Source organism: Mustela nivalis, assembly GCF_964662115.1.
Source record: "Mustela nivalis genome assembly, chromosome: 12".
Lineage (NCBI taxonomy): Eukaryota > Metazoa > Chordata > Mammalia > Carnivora > Mustelidae > Mustela > Mustela nivalis.
In genome coordinates, this window is record NC_139031.1 from 91,834,601 (window position 1) to 91,850,108 (window position 15,508).

At 59.2% G+C, this 15,508-nt stretch overlaps 1 protein-coding gene across 18 annotated transcripts in view; it reads right to left on the bottom strand.

The window, feature by feature from the left end:
* The window catches only part of TNS3 (tensin 3), a 200,610-nt gene that overhangs the window by 98,323 nt on the left and 86,779 nt on the right, over positions 1 to 15,508 (bottom strand). For 15 of the 18 annotated variants that reach the window (XM_082692739.1, XM_082692741.1, XM_082692740.1 and 12 more), the window contains 4 exons: positions 8,075 to 8,127; positions 6,440 to 6,611; positions 5,137 to 5,187; positions 3,567 to 3,689 (listed from right to left, as the gene is read on the bottom strand). In XM_082692739.1, the coding sequence (XP_082548865.1) occupies positions 3,567 to 3,689; positions 5,137 to 5,187; positions 6,440 to 6,589 (324 nt within the window). In that variant the 5' untranslated portion in view covers positions 6,590 to 6,611; positions 8,075 to 8,127. Of the gene's footprint in view, positions 1 to 3,566; positions 3,690 to 5,136; positions 5,188 to 6,439; positions 6,612 to 8,074; positions 8,128 to 13,823; positions 14,066 to 14,329; positions 14,550 to 15,508 lie in introns of those variants that run through there. The other 3 variants (XM_082692744.1, XM_082692738.1, XM_082692745.1) reach the window with 3 other exon arrangements.

The following is a 15,508-nucleotide window of genomic DNA, read 5'->3' on the forward strand; positions in this document are numbered from 1 at the left end:
CGTGCTGGGGGACGGCAGCACTGAGCCCAGCAGGCAGCAGGCTCTCCTGGGGCATCCGTGGGCCCCTCGAGGACAGGTCTGCAGAGAGGCGGCCACTCAGCTAACCAGGTCCCACCGGGGCCATGAGAACGTGCAAGGAGGAAGCACTTAGCGTGACTTCACTACAGGTGACAGGGCCTAACGCCCACCTCAAAGGCTGAGGGGTCTGAGAGCTGTGCACGCCATGCAGAGGGCCCAGAGGGCATCACAACTGCCACCTGCCACCACCAGCCTGGCCCTGCCCAGTTCCACGGGGACCACGGCTCCAACATGGGGGGCTCAGCCCATGACATGTACAGCCTGGATGGGGAAGCCACCAGAACCGCAGGCCAACAGGAACCACGGGACCCACGGGAGAGGGTGTGTGGAAGCACCATGGCCATGACAGGACACCTGCACCCAGGGCCATTGAATGCCACCTTCTGGAACATTCTGTCATGACCCAGATCGATGGTTGGCAAACCACAGTGCACAAGCCACTTCTGCCCAACACACGTCCTGCAACCTGTGAGCAATGCAGTGCCATGTTTTAGAACAACTGAAGAAAAGTCAAGAGTCAAAATACCCTTCAGTGCCACACAGCAAACCTGGAAAGCCCAACCATGACTGTGCATGTGATGGGAAGATGCCACACCTGTCTGTCCAGGCGCCTCTGGGGCCACATCCACAGGCAACGGCATGGGCAAGCACTTACAAGACACTGCAGCCCCCACAGCCCAAAATATCTGCGATCTGGGTTTTTCACGAGAAGTTAGGCAGCCCAGACAGAGGAGCACACAAAGCTAGAATGGCAGAGCCAAGGACATGCACGTCCCCACGTCTATCCTGGAAAAGAAAAAGTGGAGCGGGGGTGCTTGGGTGGCTCAGTGGGTTAAAGCCTCTGCCTTCGGCTCAGGTCATGATCCTGGGGTCCTGGGATCAAGCCCCATATTGAGCTCTCTGCTCCTTGGGGAGCCTCTCTCTCTGCCTGCCTCTCTGCCTATTGTGTTCTCTATCAAATAAAAAATAAATAAATAAAAAAACAGAAACAAGACAAAACATAAAAACCAGCGGAGCAACCCAGGCCATGAGCTCCACCAGAGCAAATGCCTTTCCACGGTGTGCACGTGGGGCCCACGGACACATGGCCGGTTCCTCCCCGCGTGGCTACTAGTCCACTATGAGGAAACGTCTCCCCAACCACGCCAGGCATGTGTGGGGCCACGAGGCTGTCACACCTAGGCAGTCCCTGTGTCTGTGGTGACCCTGAGAGGCTGACTCCAGCAGGACGTCAGGACTGTGGAATGCACCACAGCAGCACAGAGCACCACACCTTCTGGAAGACCCATAGGCTGTGTCTGCTCAGCCCGTCGCCCGTGGGCAGGTGGAAAGCCACACAAACCCGTCCTGTGCAGTGGACCAGAGGGCAGGGCCGTCCCCGTGCTGGGCCTGGGTCTGCCTCCCTGCAGCCAGGGGCCCAGCTCCGCTCCCATTCCTGGGGCGTGTGGAAGGAAGCACAGCTTCTGCAGAGCTCACAGGTTTGCATGGATGATCCTGATCTCACCCCTCCATGAACCAGATGAACTTCTGTTAATGCCGACATTGGACGTTCACGTTGAGTGAGGACGCCTCACTCACGACACGTTTTCTAGAACGTCTCGGAAAGGGCTTGCATGTCCCCAGAACGAAGCAAGAGGGGAGCAAGCGGTTTCCAAGAACTCCTGATGTGCTCCCAGTAACTCCCACTAATAAGACTTATCCCGGGGCACCTGGGGGGCTCAGTTGGGTACGTGTCTGCCTTCAGCTCAGGTCATGATCTCAGGGTCCTGGGATCGAGTCCTGCATCAGGCTCCAGGGAGCCTGCTTCCCCCTCTGCCGCTCCCCTCCTCCTTGTGCACATGCACACTCTCTCTCTCAAATAAATAAATAAAATCTTTAATTTAAAAAAAAAAATGGCTTGTCTAGGGAGCCAAGCATTGGGTAGGACCACACATGGTTCGGAGATCTCTCTGCAGTGAGTCTGTCACCTGTGACACAGACACTGTAAGCAACACTGTAATCGACTTCATTAAAAAGTGAAGTTGGTGACCAAAATGGGACAAGTAGTTAAGAGGAGCCTCCTGAGGTCCAGCACGGCAGAACCTTCTGGGGAACCAGGTAGCAGCGGTCAGGAGAGCAGGACCTGGGTTTCTCACCTGAGCCAGGTCGGCCAGACTGCTCCAGCCCCTGCTGGGGACTGCTGCTCAGAAAGCCTTGTGCACTGAGCTCCAGGGTAAGCATCTCCAGAAGCACCAGGCCAGGCCTGATGGAAAGCAGTTGGTTTTAACTGACAAGAATTGGTTTAAGAAACAAAGAAAAAGCCTGTCTTCTTTTGAAGTTTGCACCAAAACATAAATCCAGAGAGAAGATCCTTAGTATAATGCTACCCTAAAAGGCTCCAGGGAACGTAATTTCATAAGCAAACGAATAGGGAGCCTGGCTGTTTGCTGGAGAAAGTAAGCAAGTCGGGTGTGAGCAGAAGAAGGGAGAGAAGGAAGCGCCACGCTCATTCGTGTGCACCTGCCAGGCTCTGCTGGGAGCCAAGGGGCCCGCCGCACACCACGACCAAGGCCCGCCGCCGTCCTGCAGCCCTCATGCAAGCGGGTCTCAGAACCCCTGGCGGACAGTGGCTCGGACAGCCCAGCATAGCTCGAGAGGAACGGTCCCACCAACTAAACTAAATCCAAGGCAATGGGTTTTCCTGCAGCTTTTGAATGTGAGAAGATCTGAAAAAGACATTCCAAGGAGGAAATAGGAACACACTGGAGAAGTGGAGAGAGTCCCTAGGACATGGTGTGTAACATACAAAGTGAGGAGGGGCCCCTTCCTTCAGGGAGCACTGTCCTTTCCCAAGGTGCCCCCCACACGCTGCACCAGCGCACGCAGGGCTGCGGAAACCACCGTCCTCATGGAGCAGCCGGCCTCCGGGCGTCCCCACACAGGACTCTGGCGTTCCGTCCAGCCTCGTTCTCCACCCGTCAGACCCGAGGACCTGGAAGCACAGGACGGCAGCAAGAAACCAGAGGCGGAAGAGGAGAGCTCCCAGGAGGCCAGAGGTCAGGTGCAGCCAGCTCCAGTCATGCTGCCAGGGGGCCACCAAGTCCCGTCCCCCTCAAGCAGCCGGCTGGGTAGGACCACGTGTTCACAGCTAACAGCATGCTTCCCCCAGGCTCAGGTGGACCAAGTATAAGCGGGAGTCAGACAGCATCCTAACAGCTCCCTGCTCCTTCTCCAAAGGGCTTTCCGAAAAAACAAACCACATCCAGATAAAATGTATCATCACCGTCGATGCCTTCCGTTCATTTAAAAATGTGCAGGTATGCATTCAGTGCCCCCAGGCTTGCCCATTCTAGAGCCCAGCTCCGGGAGAGCGAGGACTCTTTCCTTCCTAAGGGCGGGTGTGTGAACGTGACCACCAACACCGACAGATCCGCACTTGTGCGTGGAAAGTGGTCCCCGCGGGGGACCCGGCGGCCCCACCCTCCAGTCCAGCACGGAGCAGCACTCACCCTGCAGTGGATGACGACCACGTGCTGCGGGTCGCTGTTCAGCCAGGTCTCCTGCGCCTTGCAGATGGTGCACACCTGGTCCAGGGGCGGTGCGTGCAGCTCCGGCCAGCCCACGTCCAGGATCTGCAATGAGAGATGGGCTCTGTCTCTACAAAGACCCTTCACATGCCGGTAAGCAACGCTGCCGTGTGTTCCCTCCCTAAGGACGCCTGGGAGCTGTGGCCGGGCACCTTCCCTGGGAGGGAACATGAGGGGGGGTATTATGTTGCCCCCGTGAGACGTCTGTGCCCGTCTTATCTGCTGTCCTGCAGCTGGGGACGGCAACCTGAGAAAGGGCTTTCAGTGCCACTAATGGGGCGCAGCTCATGGGGCGGGCAGACCTGGCCCGGTCAGATCTGAAACAGGAGTTCTTGGTCGGAGCTGGTGCCAAAATTCCTCAGTGCAGACTAAAATCAGAGCTTGGGAAAATGCAGGGGGCCGTTCCCTATGCACCGCGCAGGAGACGTCCCAGAGAGCAGCCCAGCCCACATGCTTCAAGGAAAACACGCTCCTCTCGGGACAGGAGCATGCCCACGAGGAAGCACCCTGACCCCGGGTTATAGCTCAGAGCAAGAACAGAGACGGTCTTCACTGCGTGACACAGAATCCAGTGTCTGTGCATGGGAACAGCCCCCATCCGAGCCACCTGACAGCCTCCAGCACCCCCACCCGGGAGCCTGCCTAGCGATGCAAAGTGCATCCTATTCGACCTTCGTTTTTTTAAGGGGAGTCGGAGCTCTCTTCTATGAAAGTAATAGAAACCATGCAAAATGATGGGAAAATTTCAGGAAAATCCCAGGAAGCTAGAAAATACCACATATCCCTTCCACCATGTGGGTAACAGCTTTAACACCGAGGAATCCCTTAGATTTGTTCTGTGTAGTTGAGCAGAGCTGAGAGGCCATCACACGGAACCTCTAGGGCCGGCTTTATTAACTGGCATTACAACAGGCATTTCGCCAGCGGCGGCCAGACACTCCGACGGACGGCACACACACACTACAGGCACCATGGCTCACACGCATGCACAAGCTTAAAGCCCTCCCTAAGTCTTTATGAGAAAGATGAACACACAGAGGGGAAAGCGTGGCAGGTGGCAGGAGGGAGACCCCGGCAGTGGAAATGTCCGGTGGATCCCGCCAACCTCGGCGTCCGGCATCAACACGTTACTGCGAGTTACTATGGGCGGCTACGCAGAAGACTGGGGCTATGTAGGGTCTCTCTGTGTATTTTTGCAACGTCCCGTAAATTCAATTATTTCAAATGAAAGAAACGAACAGGGACACCTCGCTGGCTTAGTCAGTAGAACGTGTGACTCTTGATCTCAGAGTGGTGAGTTCAAGCCCCACAATGGGGGCAGAGATTGCTTAGGGAAAAATACAACAATTCAAAAACAAAAACAACCACCCACAGATAAGAGTTCCCAAGACCCCTTAGGACACGTTCCACAGAGACTTGAATGGTTTTGCACAAGCAGGTAAGCCTCAGGGATGTTTGACAAAATCCAGAACGTAAAGGGCTAAGGTTGTACCTTTGGGTTGAGCTTCGTAAGGTCATATCTCTTTTCAGAAAGGTTTAACACCTGTGAAGGGCAAAGAACAAGCCATCAGATAAGTTCACGACCTTGGAGGTCAAAGAGGAAGCCGTGTTCACACTTCCCACACCGTCTGCCTTCAAGGCACTGAGGATTCTGAAACATTGAAACTCACGCGGAAATGTTACTGTCACAGAATGAAACCCAAACAGAATACACAGGGACAGTGGACGGAATTGGGGGGGGGGGATGGGCAGGAAGCCGAGCTTGCTGGGGGAGGACGGGGCAGTGAGAGCCAGAGCCGGCGGGGGCCCCACCATGCACACTGCAGCAGCCAGGGGCCTGGGGGACGCCTCCCCTTATCAGGTCCTCTTATGGCAGAGACAGTGGAGCTCTAGGACCCATCCAGGTTTGCTTGGGGCACATGGCTCTGCCCTAGCCTGGCTCCACAGCCCTTCTAATTGGACCAAGCTGCTGCCCAGACACGTGGACCATAGGCCCGGTCCCATTTAAGGACCAGGTCCCTGCCATCTGGGACCCAGGACCCTCCCGAGTATCCGGGGCTGTCTCACAGACAGCCATGTGGTCATACCAGAGGGTGGCAATCATGGCCTTATCGGGCAGGGCAAAGGCCAGCAGCCTCACCAGATAACGAGGCCGTGTGGGGGCAGGTGCAGACACGGTGTGAGACTGTCATTCAATTTGTGGTCACACCGGGACAACCCGGGGCTGCTGCACAGGGGCAGCCATCGCAGGAGTGCACGGGGTAGCCAGGGGACACACGGGACTCTGGCCCACACTTCTTTGGGGGCTCCCTCTTACCAGGTCACATGGGTCCCCAGGGCACAGCGGCTTCCAGGACCCCACCCTCTGTCCTCATGGTTCAGGCCAACAGGAGGGAAAGGCTGGGCTTTGACACCAGGGATGCTGGATGCTTGGACACCACTGAGGCTGAGGGGTCTGTCTGATGCTGAACGCCGGCCACAGCAGGGGGGCTGCCCACCCTCAGGCGCCCAGGAGCAGCCGCCACAGGCAGGCACAGCAGGTGACACGACATACAAGAGGCCCGGCGGGAGGGAGTCCCAGAGCACCTCCGTGAAACCGGGTGCCCGGAGGACCAGATGCACGGAGGTGTGGAACCACGTCCCCCCACGGGCTTAGCAGCCACCCCGAGACACTCGGTACCTCTTCATATTTCCGGTAACTCAGTGTCTCCCCAAGTACGGTGCTCTGTGTCCCCTGACTGTCCCCGCACTCCCTGGCTCCCCCATCCTCCTGCTCAGTGTCCTCCCGCACTCACCAGGTAGTTGTCCCCGTGCTTGGACCTCAGCATCCGCGTCACCTCCTGCAGGCCGCGCAGGTAGGACTCCTCGGAGCAGCCGGCGGGGAAGGACACGGCGATGATGCGCTCGGTGATGTAGGTGAGGTCCAGCTCGCGTCCGTCCTCCATGGTGCAGCTCAGCCCCGCGGGCCTAGGAGCAGGGCCAGGAGCAGGGTCAGGAGCAGGGTCAGGAGCGAGGCCAGTCCCCAGAGCAGCAGACGGGTCGGCCTCTGCACACACAGCTCACACAGGAGCCCACGTGTCCTCTTCCGTGCAAGCATGGCTGTGTGCGGCTCTCTGCTGAGGACGCCCAGGTGCTGGGGGCGGGGGTGGGGAGCACAGCAGGTGGGAGGGCAGGGGCGCGGAAGCAGGAGGGTGGAGAACAGGACCGCCACGTGCTCCCATCCTACAGAGCGGAGGGCCTGGTGAGGCCACGATGGGGCCTCCTGCCCACAGCGCCCCTGCTGCACCTGCATCACAGGACGGTGCTGTGCGGACCACGCTCAAGAGCCGCCCCTCCCCCCCCCACCTCCCATCTTCCTCCTCCTCCTCCTCCTCCCCCTTCTCTCCTCCTCCTCCCGGAGGACAGGCCCCCAGGGCTGAGGGTGGTTGGGGAGGAGATGCCAGGTCAACCCCAACGGGGTGATGCCCCACAGCAAAACCACGGGGAGACACAGGACACACACAGGACGCGGGTTTGGGCCCAGAGCCCAGGAGCTCTGGGGGTCTGCGGCTGTCGCCTATATATTACCGCCTCTTTCCTCTGTGTTTCTCTCCTGACTTTGGAAAAATTCAGAAACATACAAAACCACTTCACAAACCACTAACATACCCATCATCCGACTTCCAAATGACCCCACGGGCCCCCCCACGCCCCTGCTACCTCTGCCAGCTTTCTGCTTTAAAGAAATCCCGGATGCTCCACAACTTCATGTATAAATACTTAGCATTTCTTTCTAGAAGATAGACACTTTTTAGAAATACCTACAAGGTCATTATCAGACCTAAAACAAGGAACATCACCAGACCCCAGGTCATAAACTTGATTTTCAAAGCTGATTTATTCACATCAGGAGGCAGACGATTGCGGAGATTTTTGTTCTCTCTACCTTATGCACCACAGAGGGATGCAAGAGAGTTCTGATTACTTTCAAAAAATGAACCAGGTGTTTGAAACACTGATCTGAAAAGTCCTAATGCAGATTTTCCACCAACCGCAGCTCCTGAGGAACAGCCCCACGTGGAGCGCAGGCTGTGGCCATCCCGGCAAGCACCTGCAGGGGCGCAGGCCAGCAGAGTTCCGTGCACATGCCGGGCTCGGCCCAGGAACGCCCCCAGAGGGCACGAGCACAATGAAGCCACAGCCATGTCTGGAAAGAATCGCTTTCCCGCGATCTGGGCTTTAGGGCTGGGAGGCTGAGTCCCGAAAAAGAAAGTCGATAAAGAAAAACTCGATACGAAACACCTTTGAACATCTTCCTAAAGTAAAAAACAGAACAAAACCAGAAGTATGATGACCACAGAATAAAGTAACACCAAGCTCAGGGGCTCCCTGTCAGGTCTGACCCCAGGCGGGCACAAGTGGATGAGCTACGTACGGCGCTGGCCACTCACCTGGACGGTCTGGCACGGCAGAGAGCAGCGGATGGTGCAGAAGCCCCCGGAGCCTGCAAACGACAAAGCACTGGTCATTCTTGGTCCCCGTCCCCAGCCTGCAGCCCGCAGTCTGCCAAGAGGGAAGGACATGGCCCGTCCTAGTCGAGACACAGGTGGGAAGTCAATGTGGTCACCGCAGGCTCATCTTAAGGCCCGGGAGGGTCTCTGGCACATCAGGGGATCGCAGCCCGGGGGCTGCGAACTCCCAGCCACCCGCTCCCTGAACCCCCAGTGGGATTCATGGGGAGACGGACCCACCTGCAGCCCCAGGCAAGCGGCCCTCGGCAGAGGTGTGTGCCGGTCCCCATCCGTATACAAGTGGTACTCAACCAAAGTCACGGCTACCATTAACTTAGCCACTAGTATTTACTTGGGAAAAAAAAGTAGTGAGTATGTCTACGGTTTAAGAAGCCTTTCAGTAGGGGAAACCCTCAGCTTGTGCAGAGTTTATAACTTCCACGACCCTTCTGTGTGCATGTGTGTTAACGTGACACACTGGCGGTGCAAACAGCATTTCAGGAGACACACCCGGCAACCCCAGAAGTAGGAATCCCCTCCCCCATTCCAGAAGTGGGGAAACCAAGGCTCAGGTGGTGTGCAAGGCTTTGCCCGAGACGGCAGAGGCGGGAGAGCCCTTCCCACGATGCGGCAGCTCCTCTCTTGGGCCTGTTGCGAGTTCCAGCCCCGCTCTGCGGACCAGCCAGGGTGCCTGCCAGAAGGCGGGTGATGCTGGGAACAGGCGTGGCAGGACACCCAGATCTCACAGACCTCTTCCTGCTCCCTGTCGGCCCCAGCACAGGCTCAGACACCCAACATCACCAGCGCGTCACTGGGCACCTGGCTCAGCCTGGTTCCAGAACGAAAGGAAGATGCCAAGGAAGACTCCCGAGGCCCCTTCAGGAATGGAGATGGCGCGCCCCAGAAGTCACACCAAGCCGTGCCTAAGCCAAAGGCAAACCCGAGGACGTGATCCGGGACCCCAGGCAGAGACGGGACCCAGAGTGTACCCTCCTCTGTGCACAGGACACTTAGAGAGCTTGCCCGCTGGCTGTCCCTGGTGGGTGCGTGCCTCTCCTACATGTCCCCTTACAGATGAGTCTGGGGGCTGACAGAGCCCGCTCCCTCAGTGCCTGGACCATGAACGGCATAGGACAGTAGCCCCCCAGGAGGTCAGGGAGGCTGGACCCACTCTCCCCAAAGCAGCCCTGAGGCCCGCTGGCTGGGTTCCAGCCAGCGCCCCCAAGAATCCCCACCCACATCCCTTGGCAACGGATGGATGGCAGACAGATGAGAGGACACAGACGCACAGATACGTGCATGAAAGGTAGACCGCTGAACACACCCACACACTCGCGCGCGCACCCGCACACACACACACACAGAGTGAGATGGGAAGGCAGGGTCCGCCTACCCTCCCGTCACTGCCTACCTGCCATCACTCGGCTGTGCCTGAGGCTGAGTTAGACAGAACAGAGGCACACGGACTGAGAACCAGCAGACACGGTCCACGCACGTGAGTGTGTGCGCAGAGCACAGATGCCTTTCCAACATCCCCATCACCCAAGTGGATGACGGTCACAGTTCGTGGCTTAGGAATGACCCAGAAACCAACTTACTAAAAGTCTCCCATGCTCCCCAGAACCCTATGCCCTAGCCTCATCTGGGAGGCCCCAGGCCTCCTGAGCTGCATGTTTCTCGTGGGGCTTCTGCAAGAAGACAGCGGCCTGCCTGCCTCCCTGGGAAGACTTCCGAGGACACGCCACTCTTCAGGCACCTCACCACTTGTGCAGAGACAACAGGTGCTTCCTGTACGTGCGTCGGGTACCCACCTGCCTCAGCCCGACCCCGCCTCCTTCACCCCCGGCCGCGTTGGCACGCGCTTATCGCAGCCTGCAACTCCAAAAGGCCCTAGAAACCCGAGGGCAGGGGCGGAGGGTGCCCGTGGAATCTGGGGCCAAGGTTACACCTGCACCAGGCCAACTGCAAAGCCTGCACTGCCCCTCCCCCCTGCTGTGTCTCTGAAAAGGAGCTCTTCTGCTGGCCCCCAAAGCGGTCCTGGGCCCCTGTGACGTCACCAGCCTCCCTGGCCATCTGGGGAAGCCTCCGGGGTCCAGGACGCAGCGGCAAGCAGCAAAGTGGGCATCCCACCTGGTAAGGACTCGTCCCGTCAGCCCAGGGGGGCTCCTTGCTCAACACACTTTTGCAATTTCCGATCCTCATTTCCCCGGCTAATGGTGTGATTTTATATAAGAAACAAGCACAGCAAGACCAATTTTGCAGCCGTGGGACACCAGCCCACGCCCATATTTCAGGAGGAGACAGGGACCGTAGGGGGGCACATGAGTGTGTGAGTAGAGCACAAATATCTTTCCAACGCCCCCATCACCCAAGCCGATGACTTGGGTCCACGCCCATATTTCAGGAGGGGACAGGAGGGGACAGGGACCGGTGGGGAGATCTGCATGCGGACACAACTGTCTTATGAAGGGAGGCCCACTGAGCCTGAGGCTCACTTCTGAGTCGGTTCCCCCGGGGCAGAAAGCAGGCCCAGTGCTTGTTCTTGGGAGGAGCCGGTCCAGGCCTTGTCAAGGGATGTGGCTCCTCGGACAACACAGGCTCTGCCACTGGGCACCCCGTGATCGTGACCAGGTCCTTCACCCGGCCCAGCCTCCGCCACACTCCTTGTCTTTCTAGCACAGGAATCCCAACCCCTACCTCACCTGGGGGTAAGGGACCAGGAGGTGCTGGCATGCAGGGCCCATCCTCTAGAACCCCGTCCTCCAAAACCCCAACCCCCACAGTGCCCCGTCCTCCAGAACCCCACCCTACAGGACCCCATCCTCAGGGCACCGTTCTCATACCCAGTGGGTAACTCCAGAACACCTGGGTACGCTGCCCACACATCCCTGGGAAACCACAGCTTCACGGCTCATAACCAGGCCCCCTTCTAAGAGGACAGGCCCATGGAAGGGAGGCTGGGGCTGCAACCAGGACCCAGAGCCCTGCCCGCTGTGGGACTGATCACTGGTCTTGTAGGGGACCTGATGAGCAGGATGGCAGGGAGCCCGTCACCCCATCCCCCTCCCCAGGGGCACCCCTGGGTCTGCAGCTCGGGGGACGCCCGAAATTGGGCCGTGTGGCACAAGACGAATGTTCCATAGGCCTGAGCCTCAGGAAAGAACCCACAAGGCACTGGGGTCAGGCCACTGCATTCCCAACTAAAGGGACCACAGTCCGGGCTAAAAGACACAACGTGTGGCTCTCCCAGCATGGCATCGAAGCCACAGGTCAGATCACTCACACGGGCTTCCGGGAAAAGGGATGTTGGGCAAACGTCTGCACCCATGTCTCATGGCGGGCAGAGCACGGAGGACCACCTGGCAGGCGTACAGAAGGACCCAGCTCCGGGGGCAGTGAGGACACGCGAGCCCCAGGCAGGAAGGCAGAGGGAGGACGCTGACAGCAAGCCCCCAACACCACAGCACACCCTTCTGGGCGGCTGTGACCGCAGGACCATGCAAGGACTCTGAGGCTCCTGCTCTGTGACCTTGGGCAGGCACCTCGGGCTCCTTATTCATGAAATGGGCTGCTAGGTGCAGCAAGCCCTCTGCAGCGGCATGTGGGCCAGAGCAGGGCCGACGAGGAGCAAATACATCATTAGCATCTGCGATTCCCGCGTGTTCTCTGGCAAACCAGGATGGAGCAGACCTGCCTAACAAGACTCACGCCCTGGGCAGTGTCCCCATGTCAGCAGGGAGGGGCCTGCCCCTACGCGATGGGCTGGCGTGGGCACCAGTCGTTCAGGTGGACGGGAGCCAATGCTGGTGCTGTGCCCCCATATCCCACCACTGTGGGCAAAGGGCGGACACCTCCCTCTCTCCACCCCTGCCCCACAGCCCTCCTTCCAGTCCCACCAGCACACTCCACCCCTCCTGCTCCAGGACCTTTGCACATGCTCTACAGGTCTGAAACACTCCCCCCCCACTTAGGCCAGCCTCACCTGGTTAGCTTCTATTAATCCTAGACCTCTCCACTCACATGTTGCTTTCCCAGCAAAGCAACCCCTGATCCCTGTCCAGCTGACATATCCTGCATATCTCAGCCGTACAAACACAACTGACAGCAGGCATTCCTGTCCATGCTCTGTGCCCCCGCCACGAAGACCCGCAAGGGCGCTGACTCCCACATTCCGCTCATCCTCTGGGGACACATCCTGTCCCCAGGAGCAGGCGGAGAGCGCGGCGTGCCGAGGAAGGAGGGAATAAGCCAACCACTAACTTCACCACGCCCAACAGATGATCCAGCCATGGTAGAGCTAGAGCTACTGCTTCTGTGTTTTGGTACTAAGTACCTAGTACCTACTTAGCCTTCTCCTTAGGATAACAAAACCCAATGTACCAGGCTTGAGCAGACTCATCACCTAAAAGAGTAGCAGAGTGGAAGGTAGTAAGTATGTCCTCCTTGGCAAAGTCATCACACAGGGGATCGATGACATTGGGGGAAAGAGACTGTCCCCCGCAGACCCGTGTGAGGAAGCACAGATCTCGGAGACCAAAGGCGGCTCTGGAACAGCACAGCTCCCCAGACCGGTCCGATGTGCGTTCTGCTCCCAGACGGGGTCCCCCACTAACAGTGTGCCCACCGCCCCGTGAGTCAAGCATGACCACCCTGTGCACAGACTCACAGGAGCATCCCCGTCCCCAAAGACAGGGACCTGAGGCAGGGTGTCCGCGGCCAGGCGGGCCTCTGAGCCCACTGGGGAGCTCACCCTTGCTCCTGCTCACATGGAAGGGAGGGCGGCACCAGGGGCTAGAGATGAAAGGTTGCATGCACCCCTGCTTCCCGCCTCCTCTCACCCTCTCTGGCTCTTGAGCATAGACCAAAGAAAGCCCCCCCGCAAGGTGGGAAGCGCAGGGAGGCCGCCAGGGTCCACGGAGCCCAGGCCTGGGTGCTGCACCCCGCCGGGCTGACTGACGGGCCCTGAAACTCGTGGCAGGAACAGTTTCGTAAAAAAGAACAAAAGGGACAATTGCGTAACTGAAGCCAGATTTACAAGGAAGCAGGGCTCGCGGGCTGTGGCGGGGCAGGGAGCAGGCCGGCTGTGCCCTCGGGAAGGAGGCACCCGCGGAAGCACGCCACATGGGCAAACGGAAAAATAAATGAAAAGCCTTTTTCAAAGGCCACCACCGGCCATGTTCGGCTCCACACCTGAAGGTCACGTCACTCACTCACGGCCCAGCAGGCGGGCTGCAGGGGTCACAGGCTTTTCGCTCCGAGGCCCGGGTCCAACGCCAGTCCTGCAGTTCCCCGGGCTGCCCGACCTTGGAGAGACTGAGGCAGCCCTCCGTGACTCAGTTTCCTCCTCTGGAAAGTGGAGGGTCGGCAGGATTCAGTAAGGAAGGACGCGTAGGGACTAGGAACAGCAGCTGACCAAACACGAGCTCTAAATAAACATGAGACACGCATTCGGGCGCCAGGCAGGGGGGGCGGGGGAGATTGACCCCACGAGGCAGCACCTGCGGGAGTCCACACGAACACAGTGGCCAGCACAACCACGGCACCATCCGTCCCAGCAGAGGAGCAAGGCTCTAACAAGCAACCTGCCCAAAGCCAGCCAGACAGAGACACGGCCAGACACACAGCCAGACAGACACTTCTCCCTTCCAGAAGGAGGCAGCCAGAAACAGTCATTATCAGGAGCGCCCACCTTGAACTTCCCTTAACGCTCTCGACCCCTCGCCGCAGCTCCTGTGACCTCTCTAGGACAGACATGCCAGGCTCACGCTAGGGAATGACAACAGCGTCCCTTGGTCCCCATGCTCCTCTACGAGAAGCGAGGTCGTGCTCAGTCTGAGATTTTATCTGTGGATATTTGTCACCAAGGACTCAGAGTTCTGGGGTGCATGAGCTGGTCTGCACCACACAGACGCAGGACGCCGGGAAAGGCCCGTGGCAGGGAGGAAGGAGGCCCCTGGGGCGGGGCGGGGGTGAGGAACCCAGGGTGGGGAACCAAGCTCTCACCCACGTCTGGGCTCCCCAGCAGGGGCAGCCCAGGAAGCAGCTGCCACAGTCCCACGTGCAACTTTTACGGCCCCTTTGCTGCAGAGCAAGGACATGAGCAAACGGAGGAGGGGCGTCAGGGACCGACCCCGTGCCAAGAGCACGCGGCAGCCCGCGGTGGGGGCCCCACAGAGCCCTCCGGGTGGAACTTACCGTGCTGCTGAGGGGCCGGCTGTGGCTTCTCCTTCCTTCCAGAAGCAGCTCCCTCCCACCACCTCACCCCTTCCCTGCTTGGAGTCCTGCGCCCTCCCCAAGCGCGTGGCCGAGGGGGGTGGCGGGGCCGAGAGCAGGTGGGACAGCGCCCGCCCCACCAGGGCTGGGGAGGTCCCAAGGGCAGCGGTGCCCGAGCCGGCAGGCACGCCCAGCCCACAGCGGCAGCACGCATGCCTGCTCGCAGGGCACAGACACCGCTGCCCGGCCCAGGGCTGGCCCTTCCAAGGCCCCACAGGGCCCACGGCCAGCAGGACAGGCCTCACCAGGTGGGGGCCCTGTCCTCAGGAACTAACACCCGCCCCCTACCTAGGGGTGGTCGACACAGGGACACAACGAGGGGTCTCCTGTGTCCAAGGAACCCCCCACTACCACCTGGAGACCAACCCACCACGGACTGACTGCTGGGTGGACAGGTCGCCGGCCAGCACCCTGAACCCGACAGGTACCAGTGCCCGCCCTACTCACTCCCACCACGTTCCTCTGCCCCTTACCATGCTCACGAAACCACAAAGCAAACACAAAAACAAGGTCAAAGTGTGTCACTGGACCAGAAGAGGAGTGGGTTCGCTCCTAACACACATGCCCCTTGGGCTCCAAGTCTCCCGGAGGCCAAAGCAGAGAGAGAGAAGAGCTGAACAGATGTCAGGTGGTGCGACAGGCTCCGGCCTATCTGAGGCTGGAGGGACCAAGGTCACGTGCCACTCGGAGTCAGGAGCGGAAGGGCCCATAGCACAAGGCCGTCCCCCACCACCACGGTCTACACTGGCAACCGGCCGGATTTCACTGTCAAACATCCAGTCCCATTCCTTACACTCAGAGGGACACCCACGTGGGCTCACAGACAAGGATGCACCACACACGCAGATGCTTTCATTTTAATCACTTCATCACGAGAACATATCTCCTCATTAAAAGGATAGGGGGAGGGCGTGGTGGGTCGCGCTGGGCCCCCACAATCCTGTCCCCGACACCAGGGCTGGGGGCCCTGCTGCCAAGGGCGTCACGTGGGGTCTCCTTCCTGCCCCAACGTGCGGGGAGCCCTGGAGCCCACGGCCGGGGTCTCTGTTTCAGGTGGCCTAGCTCCTGTGGGATGGTGGGGCATCCCGAGGGTCAGCGTGG